Source organism: Garra rufa, chromosome 1 (genome assembly GCF_049309525.1).
Source record: "Garra rufa chromosome 1, GarRuf1.0, whole genome shotgun sequence".
NCBI lineage: Eukaryota > Metazoa > Chordata > Actinopteri > Cypriniformes > Cyprinidae > Garra > Garra rufa.
In genome coordinates, this window is record NC_133361.1 from 106,583,679 (window position 1) to 106,609,842 (window position 26,164).

Consider the following 26,164-nt stretch of genomic DNA (forward strand, 5'->3'; position numbering starts at 1 on the left):
GTGTATGGGTCACCATACTTGGCCACACGTAACGTCCTTCACTTCCCTTTCCTTTCGTTTCTGTATTGGGCTGACCAACAGAAGGTTTTGGTGACTACAAGGACAGGCAGAAATGAAGGATATAAAGCAGTGTGTAACAGTTGACTTCTCTGTTAATAATAGAAATACTCATTGCATTTTATCAGCTCTTAATAATGTATGTAATGATAAAAATCATTTTGTTTTAAGATTTTATTAATGACCCTAATACTCCATTTTTCTTTAGAAGGTAGAACTTGTGGGTTTGAAAGCACTTTGTTTTCTTGTCTTTTCGGTGACATGTTCTTCTTGGCTCATTTTTCTTCAAGGTCCTCCAAACTTTATTTTTCCACATTGAAACGGTTCTGTATCATTCTGTCTGGAAGGTTGTGTTGCAGAATGTGCTCTCTGTACCTTCCTTGTCTTGATGCATACATTCCTTGAATGAATATTTCAGATGGTGCACTTGTTTTATAGGATTTTGTCTTTGACAATATAGAACTAGTTTTAAGAAATCAATTTGTGGCATATGTTTTCTGTAGGTCTTTGTCATCTCTAACAGACTCCCTGTTATTGTATTACTTCAAATCTCAAGGAATTATCCCTGATCAGAGTGGAAAAATTGGCCTGGACTCCTTCATCAGAATATCCATTATCCCTGAACAATGATGTTTGTTGTTGCCCATTTCAGCTTCCTCCTCAGGATTTTCAATGGACATGACAGCCTCAAATACACCTGAAAAGTCTAATAAATGGTAAATATTGACCTGGCCAATGCTGTGTTAGCCTCTGGAGGATGTAGTTGTCCACTGTCTGCTTCTCATCTAGTGTTTCTTCTGCCATTTTTAATCCACAAATGTGGCTATAAATGTCTTTATTTACACACAGTGTGTTTGCTTTGGTGTGAAAGCCATGGCACGTTCACTTGAAAAATTTGTCCTCAAAAAGGTTGAGCCACAAAAATAAATAACTAACACAGACACAGAAACACTCCCAGCAGACATCTGTGGATATATTTTATTGTCTGGGTGGGGGAGTGTGTGTTTGTGTTGATGGTTGGGATTTAGTGGGTGATATGATTGAGCTTGATGTTTGAGATTCAGTGAGTGCTAGTGTAGATGTATGAGGGGCTGATGTGGATGAAGTGATGGATGTAGCTTGTGTAGTTGGCAAAAAAAATCTAGCACAGAGATCTTCATGTGTTGCTTGTGTAACAGTGAACTTGGGAAGCACACAGTGGCATATTGGGTAATTTGTGCTGTTGTGGGCAGATGTGGTGAATGTGTATTGTTGTTTCGATGTTGTCTGCTGTGAGGTTCTTGGGAGGTGCTGTGATCTATAGGAGACGTGGCACTTCATGTGGACTTACATCTGTATACACATTGTTATTGCTTATGTAAATTATGTATATGTATTGCCAAATGACCAGGTTGCAAAAACATCATAAAAATACAGAACAGAAAAAAAAGCATAGTGGTTTAATAATAAAAAAGCCTGTTCTTTATGATAAACATAGTATAATGTTTTTTTTTTTTTTTATTCAATCGACAGTTGTGACATTTTGGTTTATTTGGCTCCATATAAAGAGGGATAAGGTCTTCACAAGAAAGTGTTTGAAGAAGTGTTGAGTGTGTTATGTGCTTCTGGTAAAGTATCACTGTTTATGTATTTTTTTGTATGTTTGGGAAATTAAGGAGATGGGTCTGCAAAACCAACTCAATCCCCAGGAAGCAAAACAATTCGGATGTGAAAGAGGAAGAGCAGCTAAAGCCATTATTTTATATATGTATGTATTCATTTTTTTCCTTTACAAAATCATACTTATTTATTTCTTCCGGGTAAAAAGTATAAGCACACATATTATAGTACATCATTTTTTTTATTTTAACACAGTTATGCTATAGATGGTTCATTTAATCATTGCTATTGTTTCACTGTCGATACTGTGGTAAAACCATAGTTCTTTTGTAGTTACTATTGTTTTACTATAAAAAAAAAAACATGGCTTAAAGGTGAACTCCGGTGTGATATTGACCTAAAGTGTATTGAATCATGATACCGAGTGTGAACGTACCTTGCATATCTCATCTCGGTTTGTGTCCAGCTGTCCGAAATCTGGGGTCAGTTAGCCGATGCTCACAACAGGCTGTCTATGAGAGTGAACAGGGCATCGGAAAAGCCATGTAAATAGTATAAAATGGTAGTTTATTTACAAGAAGATTTATACAGACATCTTCCACCAGGAACATGTCCACCGCCGCCATCTTAAATGTAGTCACGATAAGTCGAGTGTTGAGCACGAAGGAAACTACAACCTGATAAATTCATTGGTGCTCGACACTCGATTTATCGTGACTAAGTTCAGGATGGCGGCGACCGGATTTTCTTTCCCAGGTACTGTCTGTATAAATCTTCTTGTAAATAAACTACCGGTGCTTTTTCTGAGTTCTCAATGTCTCGTTTTAAATGTCAGGGCCCTAGGAAGTCTACCGATGAAGTGTGGAGCTACTTTGTGCCTCGTAAATGGCGTAAAACAGTGATTTATTTACATGGCTTTTCAGATGCCCTATTCACTCTCATAGACAGCCTGTTGTGAGCATCGGCTAACTGACCCCAGATTTCGGACAGCTGGACACAAACCGAGATGAGATATGCAAGGTACGTTCACACTCGGTATCATGATTCAATACACTTTAGGTCAATATCACACCGGAGTTCTCCTTTAACTACAATTACTGTAGTAAAACCATGGTTTATTTTGGAGTTACTTTGGTTTTACTTCAAAAACTACAGTTTTACTATGGTGACTGTGGTAGAACCATGGTTTATTTTATAGTTAAAATGGTTTTATTACTAAAACTATAGTTAAACCATGGTTGCTACGAAAAAAACATTGTTCATTTTCGTAAAGGAGTGATCACATCTAGCTGACTTTTCTCCAGAGTGAACTCTCATGTGTCTGTTAAGAGTTCCTTTTCGATTGAAACTTCTTCCACATTGTTTGCAGGTGAAAGGCTTCTCTCCAGTGTGAACTCTTATGTGGTCTTGAAGGTGATGCTTATAATTAAACCTCTTTCCGCACTGAGGGCATGTGTAGGGTTGCTCTCCAGAGTGAATTCTCCTGTGGTCTTCAAAGCGCTGTTTTTGACTGAAACTCTTTCCACACTCAGAGCATGTGTAAGGACTCTCTTCATGAGTTTTCTTATGGACTTCAAAGTCTTCATGTTGATCAAAACTCTTTCCACACTGATCACACACATAAGGCTGTTCGTGAATTCTCATGTGTCTGGTAAGGCTTCCATTTTGAGTGTAACTCTTACCACACTGTTGGCATATGAAAGGCTTTTCTCCAGTGTGAATTGAAACATGTCTTTCACGATTCAGCCTATGATTAAAATGCATTCCACACTGTTCACAGACATAAGGCTTCTCTCCGGTGTGAATTCTCATGTGGACTCCCAGGTGTCCAGGTTGAGTAAAACTCTTTCCACATTGTTCGCAGACATAAGGTTTCTCTCCTGTGTGAATTCTCATGTGTCTTTTAAGACTTCCTCTTTGACTGAAACACTTTCCGCACTGTTGGCAGGTAAAAAAACTTCTTCCTTTCTTTCGAGTCTTTTTTCTTGAGGAAGTTGTTTCAGTCTGTGAACAACTAAAAGATTTATCTCCATTTATGAAATCATAATCTTTCTCTTCCATTTCATTCAGTTCTTGACTCTCCTCTTTCAGTGCCATCAGGTCTAAAGTGAAGAAAGACAAGTAAAAGTTAACCCGTTTAAAGACACAAAACAGCAGACATCAAAACATTCAAACATGTAAAGCAGGGCTATTTAATTAGATCCATTTAAGGGCCGGATTATCGAACTGCAAATTTGAAGCGGGCCAAGGGGATGGGAGCCGTCACCATCTTTTTCTAGGGGGCCTATACAATTACACTGAAATGCATATTCACTTAAATGAACTTATATTACCAACACCAACATCTATAAAAGGTTAAGGTGCTGTCTGTCAATCAATACAAAAAAAAAAATCACAAATTTCGCAATCGCATATTTATATATTTATACTGTCATAATTTCACAATGAACCTCCAAATTAACGTAGAAACAACAAAGTGTTTTTTTAATATGTGTTTAAAGGGATAGTTCAAGCATATAAGACATGAAGTTGTATGCATTCCTTATCAGCACTATAGTGTATACACACTGACCCACACTGCGTTCACCTCCCTGGTCAGAGTTCTGGCCGCTGGAAGTTTTTCAAGAAAGTAGTCACGGTTAGTTTCCGGGGCCTCAAAACTGTGCGTTTTTACGTGAAAAAAATATATGCGTTTCAAAGCTTGATTAATTTACATGACAAAAAACACTCCTGACAAAAATCATACCTCAGTTTTAATCGGCACTATTTTCTTTCCGTTTCCATCAATCCGCGCTGCTGTCAGTTCACACGTTCCGATCAGCTGTTCCATAGTGTTTACACACTCGAATGACAACGACGTAAAAAGAAGAAAATTAACAATGGTGCGAACTTGTAAATTCCCAGGTTGTGACCACAAGAATGTGCAGGGATCGCCGTTCAGATTCCATCGTTTTCCTGTTTCTGATATAACGTTAATTATGAGACAGCTTTGGCTGGTTGCCATCGGCTACTCTGTGGGAGCTAAAATATCCAGTATCAAGGATTTTCGTGTGTGCAGTGCTCACTTCAGCGAAGACGATTACATCCCCAACCAAGGAGGAAAAATCAAAAAACGGATTTTAAAGAGTTCTGCTGTACCAGTACCACGGGTAAGCTCTATTTTCTAACTTTATGTCGCATACGACAGGTTTATTTTGAAGCTAACGTCGGTTTTTAGGCTAACGTTACACTGAGAATATTCTAACCGGGGCAGTGATAACATCGACAATAATCGACTGTCTATGTGGTGAGAAAATCGGCAAATGTCATAACTAATGAATTTAATTGAATCTATATAACACAACAAAATATGATGCTTTGCTATATTTGTTATTGTCTGTAACTATGCAGAACGTGTGTCGGTATCATCGTGTTTATAAGTGTGCTTGAAGTCACATACAGGTAGGTCTAAACCAGGTATCTCCAACTCCGCTCATCGTGAGCTACATTCCTGCAGCGCGATGTTTTCCTATGACAGGACACCTTTCTCAAATGAGACAAGCCTGCTAATTACCCGTTGATTTGAGTCAGGAGTGTTGCATCAGAGAAAAACTAAAACCAGCAAGACAGTAGCTCACGAGGACTGGAGATCCCATGTCTAAACTGTACAGTAAACAATCTGATGTTTAGACTCCTGTGGAAATCACGTGAAACGAGGTCTAATATAAAAATATATAGATCGTCTGTTCCGTCTGACATTGTGCTAAAATTGGTTTCATCATCAGAAGTTTCGTAGTCAGACATGTTGTCAGCGAGTCGCGCTATCAACAGCTGATAGGAACGTGCGAACTGACAGCAGCGCGGATTGATGGAAACGGAAAGAATATAGTGCCGATTAAAACTGAGGTATGATTTTTGTCAGGAGTGTTTTTTGTGATGTAAATATATCAAGCTTTGAAACGCATATATTTTTTTCACGTAAAAACGCACAGTTTTGAGGCCCCGGAAACTAACCGTGACTACTTTCTTGAAAAACTTCCAGCGGCCAGAACTCTGACCAGGGAGGTGAACGCAGTGTGGGTCAGTGTGTATACACTATAGTGCTGATAAGGAATGCATACAACTTCATGTCTTAAATGCTAGAACTATCCCTTTAATAGCATGTTTTTACCAAGTAGCCTTTTATTAATGAAGAATTGTTAGCAATATTGCTACTGGTGTCTCTTTTAAATAATTTTTTTTTTCTCTCAGATTTACATATTAATTATGTCCATCCAACATAACAGTAGAATTGAAAGCCCAACATTTAATAAGCTCTGAAATATATAACAGCTTTAAATTTAGGTGATTTTAAAACAATCTTCACATAAACTATAAATTGTATATGCATAAAATATACAAATTATTATTGCCATATACTGGTTATATGTTTTTAATTTTACATAAGTGTTTGTTTACTACAAAGTATATTTTGGCCATCAAAATAACATTCAAATTGAGTCATAAGAGCTTTAAAGTGCTTAAAATGGTTGTGCAAAATGCTTGAAAGTCATTGGAAAGTGCTTGAATTTCTCTCAAAAAAAAAATCTGAAATGAATACTGACATTCAACTTTGCTTAAGTTGGTGTGACTTCTGGTTGTTTGACATAGTCTACATCAGCGCTGTTAATAACAGAATTCTGAGCAGAATTTGAATGATTCTCACTGATCTTTCAGCAACATTAAATCATTCTGGCTGAATTCAAACACTTTTCACTGGATCTCGAAATCAACAAATCAAATCAACTTTGGTTCCTGAGGCTGTTCTGAGCTTGGACAAGCGTGTTTGTGTTGCGGACCGAGCTGATAAATGGTCAGCGCTGCGCAGCTCAAACATGGCGCGCTTTGGTTTCTCTTTCGCTTCTTTTGCTGTTTAATGTTTCTCATATGAAACAGAAATAGCAGCGCTTATGAGTTAGTGCAAAAACCATTCAAGCCACCTGCTGCTCCCTCGGGCCAGACGAAGATGATTGGCGGGCCGCAAATTGAATAGCCCTGATGTAAAGTGTCAAAACTAACACAAAACTAAATCCTATATGCCCTCAATTCTCAATTCCAGTCCTCAAGCTCCACCTACTCTGCATATTTTGCATGTCTCTCTTAGATAACACACCTGCATGAACTGTGTTCCAACTGACATGGTCCCTACACAGTATTCATTGTTCCCTAAACACTGGAAACCCTTTGAAATTTACTTCACGCCACTGCCTGCAGCGTCTTCAAGCTGCAACCTCCCGCTCTCTCAATTGAAACCAACATGGAAGTGGCTTAAACTGCAATTCACTGACTGGCCGCTAGAGACTGGCTGCAAAAGGGAGGTGCAATTTACGAGATACACTACATGTACACTACAGTGTTCCTTTAACACTCATGTTGACAATAGCCAGTTTGGGCCAGTGCGTACCAGGGCTAACAATGAGCTGGACAGGGTCAACGGCTTTGCACCTCAAACCGCAAGCCCACAATCAAACGGCACTTCCACTGTCAGACCAGTGCTAATGTAAAACCCACCCCTAACACCCCTCTCTGAAACAAACATCACACAACCCCAGCATTTGCCCAGCCTATATGTTAGAAAAAGCAGCTTAAATACTGAGGCGGCTGATAAACTGGTGTGTGCTTCAGTCCAGCTTGAGTCACCAGATGAAGCGGTCCGCTGCTTATTTACATGCTTCACTTTCAAATGATAAGCCAGATGTGAGCTTGATGAATGATAGGCGCAAATGTTTTTTTTCCCCTGCCTGATATACTGGAATTAGTCCTAGATGTTAACGATCTCTTTAACGTTTTTTGACATGGACAATTTTTTTCTGTGACTGACCAACTAATAAAATATTAGTTGACTCTTCTCATAAACTAACATTCATTGAACTATTAAGGCGGCAGAACTAGTCGAGTGAAAGCGACGACCAGACTTTATTTCACATACGTAATCATTACATCTGAGCAAGTTAGACCACATGAACACAACCCTTATTTACCTATTTCATATGAAAACATTACTCAATCCTAGCAGTGAATATTAACATATAAATATTTGATTTCACACAATTCTTTAAATGCTGTTTTTAAATCAGAGCACTATGAGTGAAAAATGGTCTTTAAGATAACTCTAAGAAAAAAATGAAGCTGAAATCCTTAAAAAAAAAAAGAGATCTACAAGAGGGCAAACTGTAGAAAAACACCTGCCAAAGACAAATGAATTGAGAAAATGTAGAGGACAGTTCAGCTTTGAGAATGAAAACCAACCTGTTTGTTCCTCAGTATCTTCATGTTTGACTCTCAATGTTTCTTCAATCTTCATGTCTTCACTCTCCTCTTTAATAAACGCCATCTTTATGTTGCATGGATCTCAGTTGCCTCACCAGACGTTTTTTTTTTTTCTCTTTCGTGTTTGGAAACTTTGTCCTGTTTAAGATGACAATTTTTAACAGGAAAAAATAAATGTGTGCATCTCAATCAGCTCTAGTTCAGTAGTCAGTGCACTAATAAGGGAGTCTAATTATCTGATTAGACAAACACTCAAAACTTCAACTTCAACATTTAGTAGCCTATATTACATTTAATTGATCCATATTAAAAAAAAAAAGCTATTGTATTTAAAGATTGTCATTACAATAACAAAAACGTTTGCAGTTGTTTGTAAAAGTTGTCACATGTTTGAGTTTGTTCTCGTTGTATTTTCACTGTTTTGAGCAGCAGGTCTCTCAGCGTGCAGCGATTCGAAACAGTGAATCATTTTGTGAATCAACTGACTCAATTGACTCGGAGTTTGTAATTCGTGTTTATGATCTGAATCACTACAGAGAGAGAAATCAGACTGATCTGTGGAGGCGCGTTACTCACAAAATAACGCTCATTTTTAGATTAAATATACCAATGTTACACGCAATAATTATGCAGTCTAAATCGCTTGTAAACCATATAATAGACTGAACGCGTTGTATGAATTTAAACACTTTAAATGATTAAAAGTACAGACCTTTCTTCAACTGAAACCATTCACTGATGCAGGAGCGCGCCGCAGCCCTATGACGTCACATTTTTTTTTATTTTTTTTTACATCAAAAAATAAAAGTCCTGTTCACGCGCTTCTCTGTCTGTGATCCAAAAAGTGCCCTGATATTTACATGGAAACACATATGAACAATAAAACTTATGTCAGTGGTATTAAGAGTTTTTCTATTGGTGAAATACATATTAAAGTATATTTATATTTACAAATTGTAATATTTATAATATTAATTACATATTATTACATTTTCCAAATGTATTCATTCATTCTTTCATTTATTCAATCAATCATGTGTTTATGACGTTTATGTCCACAGTTGTTGTTTTTTTATGTTCATTTAACATTTATTTAATTTTGTAGTTATAGATGCATATATATAGCTGTAGTCTTGTCTAACTTGGAGAATCACATGGCCACTAATGAGGTGCTACCAGCCAGACCTGTCTCCATTTGCACCCATAAGGAACCTCAGGGGTCAGGTTGCCCAGTGCTCTCTTCTCTTAGTACATTAAAGGGTCATCGGATGCCGATTTTTCACAAGTTAATATGATGCTTTAGGGTCCAAATGAAAAGTTTGTAATATACTTTGATTAAAAAATTCTCAATGGTATTGTAGAAACACTAATTTTACATGGTAAAAAATGCCTCTGTTCTCTTCAAGTGATATCAGTACCTGGCCCTTTAATTGAAATGAATCTCTGCTCACCCCGCCCCTCAGTTCTGTGGGGCCAGTCATCACAATGCACATGAGGTGTTGCCTAGACAACAGTTGAGGGTTTATTTGGGGAAATAATGGTCGTGCAAGGCTGTTTCTGTTAATTTGTCCTTTTCTTGTGTAGCCCACGCACATAAATATCTGCATCTTACATTTATATATACCTAGGTATATTAATCAAATAGGTATTGTTTATTAGTGAAAGTTTTCTTCACTTTCCTGAGCATTCCCTCCGTAACACCATTGGTTTTCTAGCATTAAAACATTTTGCTTTAAATCTTAAATTGGCATGCAATACATTAATATAATGAATTAATAAATTTAATTGTATAACTCAGCTGTGCTCAATGTTTTCAACTGTATTGTTCCATCAGTACAATATTCAAGTATAAGTAATTTTTTTTTTTTTACATTTGCTTTTATTTATCTTATTTAAATAAATGTTATAATGGATAAATGAAAAGGAAATAAATACCTTATCTGTTTTAAAAAATATTTATCGTCTATGTTATAAGGTTTATATTATGTTAACTCTGTAACAAAAATATTCAAAGTGTTCATAGTGTCGGCACTCATGTAGTTGAATGTGTTCAAACAGCCACAAGAGACACCTGTTCTCTGCCATCAGACATAATGCATAAACATTCTTAGTCTGACAGGATTTAAACTTTGCCTGCTAACACCTAAAATTTAGTTTTAAAGACAAAAACATACCAAGAACTATGCTTTCTCACCATTCCAGATTTCTAACACACACTCAAAGTGTTCTGTGTGGTCTGGCAGCTGTAAAAAAAAATGCTGATCTCCATATGCATTCATATGAATCCATTTGAATAAAATAAAGAAATATTTCCTTACCTCCTAATTCTTTCCTTTTAAAAAATTCCTTATTTGCGCTTATCCGTGCATACTGTGCAATAATACTAGTCCTAGTGAAATTAACCACCTATATGTATGCTTTGTTTCCTCTGTTTCCTAACAAACCTGTGTTTGTTATGTAATCAACTAAAATCATTTATTTGGGCGAAAATACTGATGCGCCTTTTGCACAGTACTGTAGGTCAAAATATGGAAAATAGTGTAACTTCAATGTCACGGTGACTTTAATGTTTTGTAAACACAGGCCATGAAAGAAGCTGTAGGTGGTTTGCACTCTGAAAAAAATAGACAAAGTCTTTAGCAAAAAGAAACAACTCTTTTAATAGAGCAAGAGCAGACGTTTCAGCCATCCAGCTATTCTCAATGCTCCATGGAAATTCCAAATTCAATTAATTGATCAGCCACATCTACCTGATCAGCTTGTGGTTTCCATCAATGTGCCACAGCAAGTTGGGACCTGCAACACACAGAACTGACCAGAATGACTGGACTATTAAATTCAGATCAATTCAATTCTATTTATATAGCGCTTTTAACAATGAATATTGTTTTAAAGCAGCTTTACAGGTGAGAAGAAAAGAAAAACACAGTAATTGAATGGTATTGTGGAACAGGCAAGTCTGTTAATGCAATATTAATGTAATGTCATATGTCATAGAAAGTGATTTGGAATGGATAATCAGATAACACACAGACACTCACTGCACCTCAGAATGTGTCTTACTGTCTTACTAAACATACTGACATATAAAAAAAAATAAAAATAAAAACTAAAGGACATTTCAAACATTAGCAATAAGTGAAAAGTTACTATGCATGTATGAAATGGTTGTTCATACCTCAATCTCCGTTTAACTGTACTGACTGACACATCCAGGATTTTAGAAATCTCTGAAGCTGCAAATCCACATGAGAGCAGGAATCCAAGTTGTTCTTGAGTGATTAAGTAGCTGGATCGCCCAAAAACACCTGCCTGGACCAGTGGGGCTTGATACCCAGTGGGCTTGGACGGTATCATAAAAACTAATACATAACATTTTTTTGTTGTTTTTCTGGTGGATGTATTTCTAGTTAACGTTTATAGTATGAGGAAGAAATTGAGGAGTATCCTGGCAGAAACCGTCCTTCTGGCAAATAAAAATAACTCTGCAAGTAACTGACAAAATTCATGCAAAGATTGACAAGAACCTTTTTTATTATGTGACTTTGATTGTGTATAGATCCTTTTCACATTTATGGGGTTCTCAGAAATTGTAGTCAGCGTTTTGTAAACTTCTGAAGTGGTAAATAGAAACTGTGACAAATATATTGTCGTGTCCTTGTTTACCCAAATAGCAAAAGAAAAATAAGATCCCTGACAGTGTTTCAATGATTTTTCAAGAGGAATAAATACACAAACAATATAACAAGACACTGATTACAATAGTCAAAAGAGTTATAAATCAAATTTGCCAGCAAACCCTCTTTGTAACTATAAGAATTAATGTGTTTTGCAGTGAAGTTTCCTTGAGTTAATATTTTGTAGTTTACTTCAGTTAAGAGTGTGATGACACAGGTCTGTCTGGGAATGTTTTGTCTGTCTGTTTCAGGGTTATCTGTCGGCAGGAAACCAGTTGAGTGCGGCTGCACTATCTTCCTCTCTTCCTTATAGTTGCTCTGGATCATCTGTATTTTTCCTTCCCATATGTAGAAGTATTTGCTTAAATGATATGTGAACCCCCGCCTACATGAAGGCTTGTAAGGGTGCTGTATAAAAGATGGGACTGCCCCATCTTCTTTGGTAGATAACAATAAACCAACTTGTATTAGACTTTGGTGTGTTGTTGTCTATCCCAAGCGCGCTTGTTGCTGATCCACTCGACAGACCTGAGAAACTGCAGTGACCCAGAATAGAGGTTCTAACAATTTGGTGACCGCGACGTGATGTCTCTGATCAGGTAAGATGAAGTATAGTTTGTCTACCTGATTAGTTACATTATTGTTCGTGTTGTGAGTAGATACGATGAAGTATAGTTTGTCTATCTAGATATTGCGCAGACCAGGTAAGATGAAGTATAGTTTGTCTATCTGAAGGCTGCCGCAAATACATTGCGAGGACCAGGTAAGGCGAAGTATAGTTTGCCTATCTGAAGGCCGCCGCAATATTCTCAGCAAAACTGAGAGAGCGCGCTCAAATAAATTAAAAGCAAAAGTGTGGGTCACGAGTTTCGGTCTGTCCCGTGGTGAGGTGAATATCTGTATATATCTGTATATCTATCATGGGAGCCACCTATCCTAAACCAAATCCTGGCGAAACACCAAATGATTGGATGAATAGATGTAGTTGGGGTTTTTATACAAATTTATGGGTGAATAATTTAGCAGGTTGGACCGAAGCCAATGGGATGTATCCTACATATCCGCGAATGGGTTCTTTTGACCCAAATCATATGGCACAAGCTTTTCGATTGACATATAAAGGCGAAGGTGACCCTGAATGGGACCAAAAATATATGAAAGACGGGTATGATGTTTGGTTAAAAATGCAAACTGTATGGAATGATAAACAGGGTATTTCACTGCCAAAATCTGTCAGGAATGTGGTACCGAAAAAGCCGACAGGAAAAAAAGAGAAACAATTATAAGCTGAGGCTGAGTCGAAGTTACAGAAAACCAAATTAGAGAAAGCAGCTAAACTCTATCCAGAAGTACCGTCTACTTCTTCACTCCCGCCGTGCACGCTGCCACACTATCCGGCGCCCGCGCCTAACATACCTGCGCGCAGCGCGCCCGCGCTTACTTCCGCAGCTCGCCGCGCCCCCACCAGCGCCCGTCGAGAAAATAAATGAAGCTCATTTATGGATAACAACAGGGCCACATAGAGATCACTCCGCCATCCGTCTCGACTTTGAAAGACATTTTGAGCATGTTACCAGAAGTGGACAAACCATTACACTTCGTGGAAATGTTGATAAAATTGTCGTGTCACAGCCATTTCACTGGCGCAGATTATAAATTCATAATAATGTCAAAAATGGGTAATAAGTCTGATGAGACGCGTCTGCTCGAGGCTGTTCCCTGCCTAAAACCAGAAAATGATCGACCTAAATGTGTGTGTGTCCAACACACTGATAAAGAGGCTTGCCTGGCTAAGACAACCTTGAAGATAGATAAAGCCTCTATGTGTGTGTGTGTGTGTGTGTCAGTCTCTATCTGCACTCAGTCGCTGTCTGCACTCCATCGAGACTTCTGCTGATGAAACTGCAAATAATTTTCTTCAGTAAACAACAACCCAAACCCTTGCGAATTCCCCAAATGTGGGAATCTCGACAGCATCTTGTTGAAACACTTATTGAGGCCTCTTGTCTACCTCGCTCATTAGCTATAGTAAAAACAAAGGGTCACTCGAATTTATACACAGATGAGGCTAAGGGTAACTCACTGGCTGACCTAAATGCAAAAACGGCTGCTCAAGAGGGGCCTCCAAGCCCATGTTAATGTAGCTCTAGTGTCAACCTCAAAAATGACGTCATCACTAATTCCAGATGTTGACCTTGTCGCTGTCCAGAAAGCAGCAAGTGAATCTGACCGTCAATTCTGGTCAGTTTTTTCTGCGTCTCAGGGACCTGATGACCTCTGGCGTGACAAGGAGGGTCGACTGTGTTTACCTACGTCTGTTTTACCGTTTCTCGTCCGCGAATTTCATGGTATCACTCATCGCGGCCGAAGAGGGGTACTAGATAGATTTATTTTGCGTCGACCAATTACCGCAAACGGTTAATGACATTCTTGACAGATGTTTAACTTGCGCTAAAAATAATATGAGCAAACCTCCAGCAAAACATCAACACCTGCCGAGGCCTAACCAACCATTTACTGAATGGCAGGTTGATTTCACACACTTGCCCAAGAGGGGACCTTTTAAATACCTCTTGGTGCTAGTGGACAAATTTTCTAAGTGGGTAGAGGCCTTTCCATGTGCCAAAGAAAACGCTAATGTGGTCGTGCAGTTTTTAACCAAAGAAATCATACCCAGATATGGTATCCCGGTATCAATAGATTCGGATAAGGGCACACCTTTCACATCAAAAGTAACGCAGCAATTGGCGAAAGAGTTACAAATTGATTGGAGACTACATATACCCTTCCATCCTCAAAGCTCAGCTTTCGTTGAGAGGAAGAATAGGACCATTAAACAAAAGATAAGAAAAGCAATGATCAGTATGAATACATCCGATTGGACAAGGGTCCTTCCAATTGTCTTAGCAGACCTAAGAATGATGCCTCAGCCAAATTTAGATAACTTATCACCCTATGAGGTGGTGATGGACCTTTCCCCATCCCTTGGTGCCACGTAATGGTAGGGATAGGTGTGGTGTTAACTGATCATATGTCTGAGTACTCTGTAGGCCTAATAGAAAAATTTACTGAGTTCTGGGAAAGGGTTAACATGAAACATCTTGAGATCCCTAAAGCTAACTCACACCCCTTTGAAGTGGGCAATCAAGTATTGATAAAGAAACTAAAAACCGGGGGCCTCAATGACTCTCTGTATGATGGGCCTACAGAGATACTAGCTGTGACCAGAACTGCTGTTTTAACTGATCTTTTTCCACAGTGGATTCATGCAACCAGAGTGAAACCCTTGAAATGAAGAACAATGTATTACAAGTACTAACTGTTTTTGTTTTCCAGAGCAATAACCTGTCTTGTCCTAGCTGGACTCATGGTACCCAACGCTTCAAAGGAGGAGGCCAAAAGAAACCTCTTCTGGCAGTACCCCAACTGGACAGCGCGTCAACTGACCAATGAATCATGTGTGGTGTGTCAAGAATTATTCCGCACCACAATAACTATATCCTTGAAACCATTTGTCTATAACTGTGAACCCCCCAATTTCACTGTGTTCTGTACATATTATGCAGGGAAAATGTATGTATGGTCTCCTAGGTGTGTAAAGAGGGTAACAACACCCTATACTGATGAAACTAAACGGTACCATAATTACTGTCGTATGAATGAAACGTGCAAGAAAGAAGGTAGTGCATAAAGTGAAAATGAAACTGAAACTGTTGATGTAAAAGTTAGCCTGGTGTTACCAGAAGGTTTTATGTTTCCTTATTGTTTTAATGGGACATCAGGTGAAAGGGTGACAGGTATAAGTGCTACAAATTTTAAACAAATAATAAACCAAGGGCAGGGTATAGAAAGGTGGCTGCAAAGTTACTGTCCAAGGTTCGAGAGGGGCTCATGTGAGAAGAACACCGCAGCATGTGCTAAGGGAAATAATAGAACTGTTTGTTACATCTCTAGGAACACTGCCTGCATTGAATTGCTCATGGTCTGTGAAGATCCCTGGCCAGCGAAAAGGTGCAGTGCTGGCTGATGACTGGTACTGGTACTGTGGTGGGGACACTGTTAACAACACTTACAGGATGAGCTGGACAGGCCTCTGTGCACCAGTGCAGCTGCAAAATCGTGTGACTGTTATGCATATACAACGTGATTTGTCTTTCAGGAGCAAACGATCAGTGGACAACGAGGACATCCCCGATGAACATCAGATGTGGTCACACTGGACTCGGTTCTGGAAGTCTATGATTCCTCAGTTCGGCGTCTCTGACCTACTGAGACAACACAACATCATGCATTATCGACTGGCATCATTTGTTAACAGCACCACAGCTGCGCTGGCAGGTAGAGCCCTGCACGGGCCTTAAATCTATGCCCTAGTCCGGCCCTGGCCCGAGACGCACAGGCTGTAGCCCGGCCCGTGTCCGACAGCTTATCAAAATCTTTGGCCCGAGTCCGACCCGAAGCTCGTCTTTTTTTCCGCCAAACAGCTTATACTGTTACAGCCATTAAAATAGACCAAATTCGTATTTAAAGGAACCGTATGTAAGAAACTTATGTCAGTTAATCATAAAATGGCCCTGACATGTCACTAGACATTAAGAAATCATGTTCATTTCAAATACTTATATCACTGACAACAGTGGTCCGGCCAGGATATTGTCATTTAAAAGTGAGAGTGGCAGCCCTCAACTGATGTTATTGTTGTCGTTTTGTGTTTTGGTCTGAGGCTCCACCCTCCAGCTATCTACCAATCACAAAGTCAGTAGAGTTTCATGAGACGGGTTGCCAGCTAAGCTCTAGTTAGTTACAGCTGCTGCTAAGAACGAGTCAGATAAAACATGTATAAAGTTACGGAACCTGAAAGACCTCGTTATGAATCCGAAATACGTCGTGACAAAGTCCGAAATAAAACAAGGATTTGTATAGGAGATGCCTTTGAAAGATGGAGACGGCTGAAAATGGAGAAGAATTTGAAGATAGACGCCAACGTTGCTAATTTTCTCCTTGATAGGTAACGTTAAGATTCATCTATGTTTGGCTAACTTTGCTTCCGTAGGCTACACAGTGGATTTTCTGCGGTCGGCCGTGCTAAATGCGTTCATAAAAAGCTTTATATCGCACCACTAGCAGGGTATGAAAACAATCTATGTTCCGACTGAAATGTGGTATACAGTACATCTTTACGAAATATTTGGCTAATCGCCATCTGTAAATTTTTGCGATTCATAATTACTTCGCAAAACATCTCTTGTGAAGCATTAACATAATTAACAAAAGAAAAACAAATTACTGTGTAGGACTCGTTACTTGCCATTGGAAGCTCCTTGAAGCAGCCTACTCCTGCAGCTTCGCTGGCAACCTCGAGTCAGGGGGGAGCGGGAGGGGAAACACCGTTCTACAGTATTTTGAAAGTGATTGCAGTGCCAGTTTTGGCCACAATCCTACATACGGTTCCTTTAATAGAAAGTTTATTTTTTATTTATTTATTTGTTTTATCAGAACAATTTAGAGAAATGTTTTGAGCTTTTTGTGTGTGTGTGTGTGTTTGTTTGTTTGTTTTTTAAATGTAGGTTTTAGTTTTTTAAGTGACATCGATATCCAAGCGGTATGTGGTCCACAGTGAGTTTACTCAATTTAACCTATATATCAAATCTACACTATATTGGTCTACAATGCAATCCACAGATATAAAACAAACATCAATATATCACAATGTTAGATTTAAAGTTTATTATCACCATCTCAGAACAAAGGCATTTCGAACAGGGCAGGCAGCTCCGCTGCACAAAACCGGAACATACAAAGTCGCAGTGGTAAAGTAAACGAATAATGAACAAATATATAAAGAATAAATAATAATATAGAAAACTTCAAAAACACAACAATCTCTGTGCTGCGCAGAGTATGTGAGCGGAGTGGAACTGCAACAATTTCCCCCCGCGCTCCTTGCATTTAATAATCGCTCCGCTCCAGCTCCACTCCTCGCTCACTGATATCAGAAACACCGCTCCGCGTCAAAAAAATAATTAAGTATGTTTGAAATTTAACAGTCCTGTTCATAAAATATGATAAAATAAAATAACAGGAGAGTTTCAAACATAGTGTGCAATATTTGTTCCGACCACAGCTAATTATTGTCAGCATTAAAAGAGTATTGCTGCTTTATCCAGTGCAAAGTTTGTAATGAAAATAATACGTTTTCGTCAGTTATTTTACCTACAGATCACATTATTTCTGATTTGAGTGATCCATCTCTATCAAGCTAAACATGTTTAACAAATGATTTTCTGCTTAATATGCAGTTATATTACGGACCATTGGCATGAATTGTACTCATGATGGAGCAGTGGTGGAGCGCTCTTGAAGAGAGTGAAAACCATGGCGCTCCGACTTTAAAAAAAATCCGCTCCTTCCTCCATTCAAAATCACACCGCTCCACTCCGCGCTCCGCTCATACTCTGCTATGCTCGAGTAAGGCATCACTGGCGCTTCCGGGGACCGCACGCATTAAATCTCATTAAACTTTTTTTTTTTTTAAGTTTTTTTCTAAAGCAGGCCCGAAGCCCGATATGCGTGCAAGTTATGACGTGAAAACTGGCCTGAAGCCCGGCCCTGGCCTGATATCGCCCACTGCCACAGAAGGATAGAGAAGAATCCAGACTCTAGAGGAGAGTCTGGAAGAGGGGATTATAAGAATTAATGTGTTTTGCAGTGCAGCTTCTCTGAGTTAATATTTTGTAGTTTTCTTCTCTTTTGCAGTTTACTTCAGTTAAGAGTGTGATGACACAGGTCTGTCTGGGAATGTTTTGTCTGTCTGTTTCAGGGTTATCTGTAGGCAGGAAACCAGTTGAGTGCTGCTGCACTATCTTCCTCTCTTCCTTATAGTTGCTCTGAATCATCTGTATTTTTCCTTCCCATATGTAGAAGTATTTTCTTAAATGATATGTGAACCCCCGCCTACCTGAAGGCTTGTAAGGGTGCTGTATAAAAGATGGGACTGCCCCATCTTCTTTAGTAGATAACAATAAACCAACTTGTATTAGACTTTGGTGTGATGTTGTCTATCCCAAGCGCTTGTTGCTGATCCACTCGACAGACCTGAAAAACTGCAGTGACCCAGAACAGAGGTTCTTACACAAGGCGATTGACAGAGGGACTCTCACTGCTTCCGAAGGGAGCTGCGGCTCTGCTGCACCGGAAGGGAGGGTCCCCCTTGCAGGGAGCGTCGGATGGAGGGCTCACGCTGTGACCGAAGGGAGCCGCGACTCTGCTGCACCGGTAGGGAGAACCCATAAGCCGTCGAGTACACAGCGTAATTTCGAATGACAGACGGAGGGCTCACACCGTGACCGAAGGGAGCCGCGGCCCTGCTGCACAGGAAGGGAGAGCCCTGTCCGATGCTGGATAGACAATAAAATAGGTGATTGAAGGAGGGACTCTCACTTCGACCGAAGGGAGCCGCAGCTCTGCTGCACTGAAAGGGGGAGCCCCGTCCGATGCTAAATAAGAAATTGAATTTGACAGCTGGTAGGTTCTCTGTGCTAATATGATATTTGTGTTGGTTTTTGTTTATTGTATTTTTATTTTTTTTTCACGGGTATGCCTGATTGAGCGAGAACTTGATTTTAAGTGTTTTGGAACTAAAAGACATGAAATGGGGTGGTTAAAGTCGACAACGAATTGAGGGTACAGTGCAAATTTTGCTTGATCATGCCCAAATTGAAAGTAAGAAAAAGGGGTGTGATAAGGTTAAATTAGAGAAAATGAGGTTAAATGTCAATGTAGTTGCTTTTTTCCTCTTGGTCTGTCTTTGTTTAATCAAATAAGCTATAGTTTCATTATCCAGAATGGGTAAATCTGATGGCGTTGAATTTAGAGGTTATTGCAATTTCTGAAAATCTCCAAAAACCAAAGAAACTGCTTGGAGGATAAAAATTGAGTGACGCGTCGAGAAGCGGTTTTAAGGGATGAGTTATGGGAATATGAGTTGCGAATAGTGAGGTACCGGGGTTGGCGATTGGCCCGCCTCCGGAGCCAGTCCTCTAAATTTTTGCAAGAACCTGGAACTTGATGATATTAGGCCCAGGGGGTGGTTCCAGAGTGATGGCATTCAGTGGAGTAAGTAGTGGGACTGCTTTGAATAAAGTTGTTAGGTTTAGATTGAAAAGAAGGATGAGAATGAAGATAGGGCGGTGCCATAACAGTTTGCGGAGGCAGCCTCACTTATGCATTAGCCCCTGGTTACTGATAGGGAAAAGGAGTAGCAGGAGGGTAAGAGTAAGAGGTCTTGAGCGGCCAGCGGAGGCAGCTTTGAGCTAGCGTCTGCTGCTGGAGATAGAAGGCATGGGAAAGATAGGAGGAAAGCCATGATAGCGTGCAGTGTGAGGAGTGGCCGAGTCTGGGGCGCGGCCTAGGCTTGCTGATGGCCTGCTGCATCTTGATGCTTAAGAGCCAGAATGTGACCTGGAGAAAGACAACATTATTTTGAATGAAGTAGAAAGCTGTGAAGGAGAGGAGCATGGGCCGCAATTGTCAGCAGAGGTAGCCTCATACTTAAATAGGGCTAGTGTCTGCTATGGGAGCTGGATGCCACTGAAAAGAAAGAGGTTATTAGTAACAGGAGAAGCCTGAGATGTGTGGGCCTAAGTTGCAAACAGAGACAGCCTCATGCCTCCTTCAGCTGCTGTAAATAACGAGAACTGAGTAGGGTTTGTAACATCTTGAAGACCCCATGTAGCCTGCACAGCCAGTTAAGGCGGCCTCGCATTAGCGTCTGCTATGGGAGCTGTAGGCCACTGAAAAAGAAAAGGATTAGAAGAAACAAGAGAAAAAGATTGAGATATTAAGGCTTGTTGCAAGCGGAAGCAACTTCGCTTTTGTTTCAGCTGCTGTAGCTGTAGGTCACTGAAGCTTGGGATATATGGAAGAAAATGCTGGAGAGCCTGTGCAGCCTCATACTTGTTTTCGCTATTTTAACTTTGGGTCACGGGAAAGGGGAGTGGTTTGTTACTTCTACAAAGAGCAAACATTTCTTCTAAAACTTTGTCTGCTTTAGGTCATCATAGATAATATATTTATTAATTCTGAACATGGGTGCTTATGATCAAGTACATTATTTATTTGCCGTTATGTTTATTGTGCTGTCTGTGCATAATGATTCATCACATAATTTTATTTATAATTTTTTTTTATTCAAAAACCCATCTACAATGCTACTGAAAAATCATACACAGAAAAGTTTAGTAATTTTGTTTGTGTTCTGGTTACGAAATGACATGAACATCAATTATGCATCACATCGTTTAACGTTTTTTTTAGCAATAACTGACCTGCCTTTAGCGACTTACCCAGTGGTGTAGTAATGCCTGGGGAAGTGGCCATACGCTTCATTTATGAATTTAGTTTTGAACATTCTATTTTAATGCATAACTGGATCCTTGGACTGTTTACAGGGGTTCGCTAGTTTAAGAAATTTCTGATCGTAAAAATCTGATTAGTTTTCTTTGTAAGGTGTTGTTTTCGTAGTGATTCAAATGACTAGGGAGCGGGTGCATTAGGCACAATCATCATTTACATTTCAAAGCAAGCTGGCGCCACGGTCCTGACTGCATCATCACGGTCTTTTTTCCTTTTTTTTTTTTACGGTGTTTTTAGCGAATATTTATTCACATATGACTGGATGTGGTAGACTGTCATGATTTTGGCTAAATAATGCGGGACACTAACGTGAATAATGCGCATCAGAAGGGATTTGAAATAGTGGGTATACGCAAAGCCGCCTGATAAAGTGTGTATATGCCATAAACCTGCGTATATCGTCCACTAAACCACTGGACTTACCTAAAAGTAATTAACAACATTGCCCGTCTCGCGCTAGCGACTGCTACGAGAGCTGGTAGTCTGACAAAATGCGGCATTACGGCCAGAAAAGGCAGCTGTGAATAGTTGAGCCATAGCGGGAAGCCAGTTGGGTTTGCTGCGGTGAGAAGTAGGGTGCGGCCCAGGTGCGTTTGAGGCTTGTCGCTGCGACCCAACGCTCGAAAGCCGGGTCTCGTGCGGGACTATAGTGGTGTCGAGCGAGGCGTGTTCGAAGTGAATCTAAGGCCGGCAGATTGCAACGAATGATCCAAAAACCCCAGTACAGGTTTCGTCGTTGTGACTGTGATATATTGGCCAACGCCAAACCGAAGGCAAAGAAACTATCACAGGAAGGAGGTAAGAAGGCGGTCTGTTTATATACGTGTTGTGCTGGTTAGGATGATTGGGTAAACGAATTACACCATTGCCGAATTTGTTGATTATCTGATCTTGTTCCTCCCGAACCTTGTTAATAAATCATCATAAAATAGCATAAATGGTGATGTTTCTCTCTCTCTCCCTCTTCCTGCAGAAAAGCAGACTCACCCTTTTGCTCCAGGTCAACAGGTGCTGATAAAGTGTCTGAAACCTCCAAAGCTGGGAGCCAAAGTACCTAGGACCTGCGATGGTCATCGCTGTGACGAGGACCGGGGTGCTGACTGACTACCAACCACAGTGGGTTCATGCCAGTAGAGTGAAGGCTGCTCCAGCCACAGGAGGGGATCCACCTTCCGTTTCTTCATCTGCCTGAGTTCGGGGAGCTGAGGGGGAATCAATAGGCGAAGGATGAGGAAGAAGAACCAAGAATTCACAATCACCATCGCTGAAAGTTTCTGGCCATGTCTTCAAAACCAGTCATATATCTGGTCACATTCATAAATCTGTTTGCCTATGCTCATACTTTTTTTGTTGGTGATGAGACGCCACATGCATACGCCACGAATATGTGGTGACGATTTGCTAATTATACAGCCAGAGCTGATGGTAAGAAAGGGCCTTGTTACGAATGCACTAAAATGACACATAGTGCTACTGGACCACGTGTGATTGTTGATGCTCCGCCAGCAGAAGAATGGGAATGCATTGCATTCATCAGTATTGCTGGACTGATTCCGGCTTTAAAGACTTCTGGACAATGGATGTGTAGACCAAATGCAACAGTGTGGTTTGTGCCCCAAGTGTTTGCAAAATTAACAATTGTGAGTTATATTCCTGATTCGTTGTTTTGTGTAGAAAGACAAGAAGGAAATTACAAGTTAGGTGAAATTCCAGAGAAAAAATGTGCTCGAATTTATCAGTATTGCCAAATGAAAAGTATTACATGTTGTCATTACTGTCTTTCGAAAGGTGGAGTTTGTGTTATTGTAGGAACAACATGTTGTACATATATCCAAGAGAATGATAAAGATGGTCATTTGATTCATGAAGGTTTGAAGAATATGACTAGAATTGCTAATGAGCTACAAGCAAGGGAAATTGGGGATAATCGGGATGGCTTCTTGGCCTGGCTTACAGGTCGGCAAAGAATGTTTGTAAATGCCTTAATCCCTATAGTGGTTATGCTTTTAATACTTGCATTTATTATATGTTGTATTATTCCATTTATTCGAGTTTTGATTAATCGTGCTATGAATAATCTTGTATCTTCTCAATATGCTTTCATGAGTAGACCTGTCAATATACGGACAGAATGAAGAATTTTTATCTGACTATATTCTATGCATTTTTAGTTAAGTACTGGGAAATAGGTAATTGTGCAGAGAGCTTGATAATGTTTATTTTATAAACAAAGCAGGCAACTGTTAGAATTTGTCCAGCTCTCTGCAGCTTTGCGTGAGCTCTCACGAGTTCTCACCGACGTCAACACACGTATTTTGAATGAAGCGGGAGCAGAAAAACAACAACATACGCAGATAATTGTATGATCCGTCCTCGTTGTTGTATAAAGACAGGAATGTAAAGGAACTTGCTTGGATGAAGATCGCTGAAGAGATCGGGATGTCAAATCTTTTCTCAACGTAATTATTTCCCATTTCGTTAGCTAGCGAAACATGGTCATGAGAGGATTCCAAAATGTCCAGTCCCAATAGTTTACCATGGTTTACTCAGGGGAAGTGTGCAAAAAACTAGATGCGTTGGGAGCGTTGCCTGACGTGTGCGGTGTGAACGCACCAAAAAGCAAGCGTTGCCAGCTTCAACGTATATGCGTCAAACTAGATGCGTTAGGTGCGTTGCCTGACGCAGACAAACGCACCATTACACTTGTTTCTGTCTGATTAATGTATGGTTGGTTGGAATAACAGGAAGAGCTCATTGTATACCCAGATCTATTTCCCAATAATGTTTTTGTTCCATATGACGCACATAGATATTTTAGTTAGATGCATAACATCCGTTAATATTCATATATATATATATATTATATATATATATTCTTGTATTGAGCCAATAAAGTTGAAGTATGAAATACAGAACTTGTGTCTGTGTCTCTGCTTCCCGGCCGTATCAGTTGACTGGGAGATTGAGAATATTTCGAGGGCAGCGAGAAGCATAACGGGAAATATTTATTAACAGTGTGGTAAAGCAAAAAGCAAAAACTGTACCCGATCTAACGCGCTGTAGATGCTCACATCACAATCTTACTGGTTTCAATCTGCTTAACCTTGGTGATGTCAGTGCCCTTAAACGATGCTATAATGAACTAATAATAATAATAATAATAATAATAATAATTACCGTAATGATATATAACAATTTATCACCCCTGACTTGGCAAACAACTTTTGTTTGGCTTCAATTACATTTCCTCCAACATTTCCAATGTTTACACTAAATGGGACCCCAGTTATTACTCCACACCTCCATATTTTATTACTTATTTGACTGCAACTTAGAATCATTGCTTACATAACAATTCCATTTTTATCACTATTCCTCTGCTCTTTACTATTACACATTACCATCAATGCTCAATCTTGAAAATTTTTTTACACTTGATATCATCTGCTTGTTTTAACTAATTTGGTAATGCATTTATACTTTTACTCCATAACCCCTCTTTAAATCACACTAAAAAATTGTATTCATCCCCTTCTCAATTTATTGATTCCTTTTTGCTCTGCTTACTAAGTTTTCTTCATTATATTTTTTCTCCTTCTTGCTAAATGTCCCTAGACCTACTCATGAGAAAACATATTTTATTCATTTGATCATAAGATCTGAAAGATCCAATGCATTTACCCTCCCCTTGACAAAATGGGGAGAGAAGAGGTCGAAAGTGGACAAAAAAAAAAAAAAAGACATTTTAAACCCAGATGTAAACCAAGCCCAAATTTACTACTCAAATATTTTGAATTATATCAGAGGTGCTTCTGTGAACCTCAAGATTGTCTTGTTTCTGCAAGTCTTTTCACAGTGATGGCACAGCAAAGGCATCTCTCTGGTGTTATCAATTCTCTCATGTGTGAAACCTCATGTTGCTTTATTTCTGAAACTCTTTCCACAGTGACCACATATAAATGACTTCTCTCAAGAGTGAACTCTCATGTGCCTGTCAAGGTTTCCTTTTTGGTTGAAACTTCTTCCACATTGCTGGCAGGTGAAAGGCTTCTCTCCAGTGTGTATTCTCATGTGGACTTCAAAGTGCCCTTTTTGATGAAAACACTTTCCACACTCAGAGCATGTGTGGCAATTCTCTTTATGAGCTGCCCTATGGACTTCAAGGTTTTCATGTTGATCAAAACTCTTTCCAGACTGATCACACGTGTAAGACTGCACTCCATTGTGAATTTTCATGTGTCTGGTAAGGCTTCCTTTTTGAGTGAAACTCTTTCCACACTGTTGGCAGGTATAAGGCTTCTCTCCAGTGTGAGATGAAACATGTCTTTTAAGAGTTAGTCTATGATTGAAACTCTTTCCACACTGGTGGCAGGTATAAAGCTTCTCTCTTGTGTGAACTCTCATATGGATTTCAAGGTGTCCATGTTGAGTGAAACCCTTTCCACACTGTTGACAGGTATAAGGCTTCTCTCCAGTGTGAATTCTCATGTGGACTCTAAGGTGTCCATGTTGAGTGAAACTCTTTCCACACTGTTGGCAAGTGTAAGGCTTCTCTCCAGTGTGAATTCTAACATGTGTTTTAAGACTTTTTCTAAGACTGAAATGATTTCCACAATGTGGGCAGACATAAGGTTTCTCTCCTGTGTGAACTCTCATGTGTCTTGTAATACTTTCTGTTTGATTGAAACACTTTCCACTCTGTTGGTAAGTGAAATAACTTCTTTCTGTTTTTCGAGTGATTTTTCTTGAGGAAGTCGTTTCAGTCTGTGAACAACTAAAAGATTTTTCTCCATCTATGAAATCATAATCTTTCTCTTCCATTTCATTCAGTACATCACTCTCCTCTTTCAGTGCCATCATGTCTAAGGTGAAAAAACACAAGTAAAAAAAAGCTCAGTTTAGTGGCACAAAATAGCAGACATCAAAACATTCAAACATGTTAGTGTTCAAAACTAACATATAACTACATCCTATATGCTCTAAGCCAGCAGTTCTTGTTTCCAGTCCTCGCTATCTACCTGCTCTGCATATTTTGCATGTCTCGCTTAAGCCCCGGTCAGATTACACCATTTTAGCCCGATTTTGCCACGATTTTATTTTCGTAGGGTGTCGTGGAGAATCGTATACGA

General features: G+C 39.5%; 2 protein-coding genes across 2 annotated transcripts; both read right to left on the bottom strand.

Annotated features, from left to right (window-relative positions):
* Positions 1-1,931: 1,931 nt before the first annotated feature.
* On the bottom strand, positions 1,932-3,753 carry LOC141341291 (uncharacterized). Its single transcript, XM_073846404.1, has one exon. The coding sequence runs from the start codon at positions 3,751-3,753 to the stop codon at positions 2,884-2,886; it is 870 nt and encodes a 289-aa protein (XP_073702505.1). The 3' UTR covers positions 1,932-2,883.
* A 21,251-nt stretch (positions 3,754-25,004) lies between these two features.
* Positions 25,005-25,892, bottom strand: LOC141323539 (uncharacterized). The gene is made up of 2 exons (XM_073833485.1): positions 25,285-25,892; positions 25,005-25,119 (listed from the first exon to the last, which is right to left on the bottom strand). Exons 1-2 carry the CDS (start codon positions 25,890-25,892, stop codon positions 25,005-25,007), a joined length of 723 nt encoding a protein of 240 aa, XP_073689586.1.
* Positions 25,893-26,164: the final 272 nt, after the last annotated feature.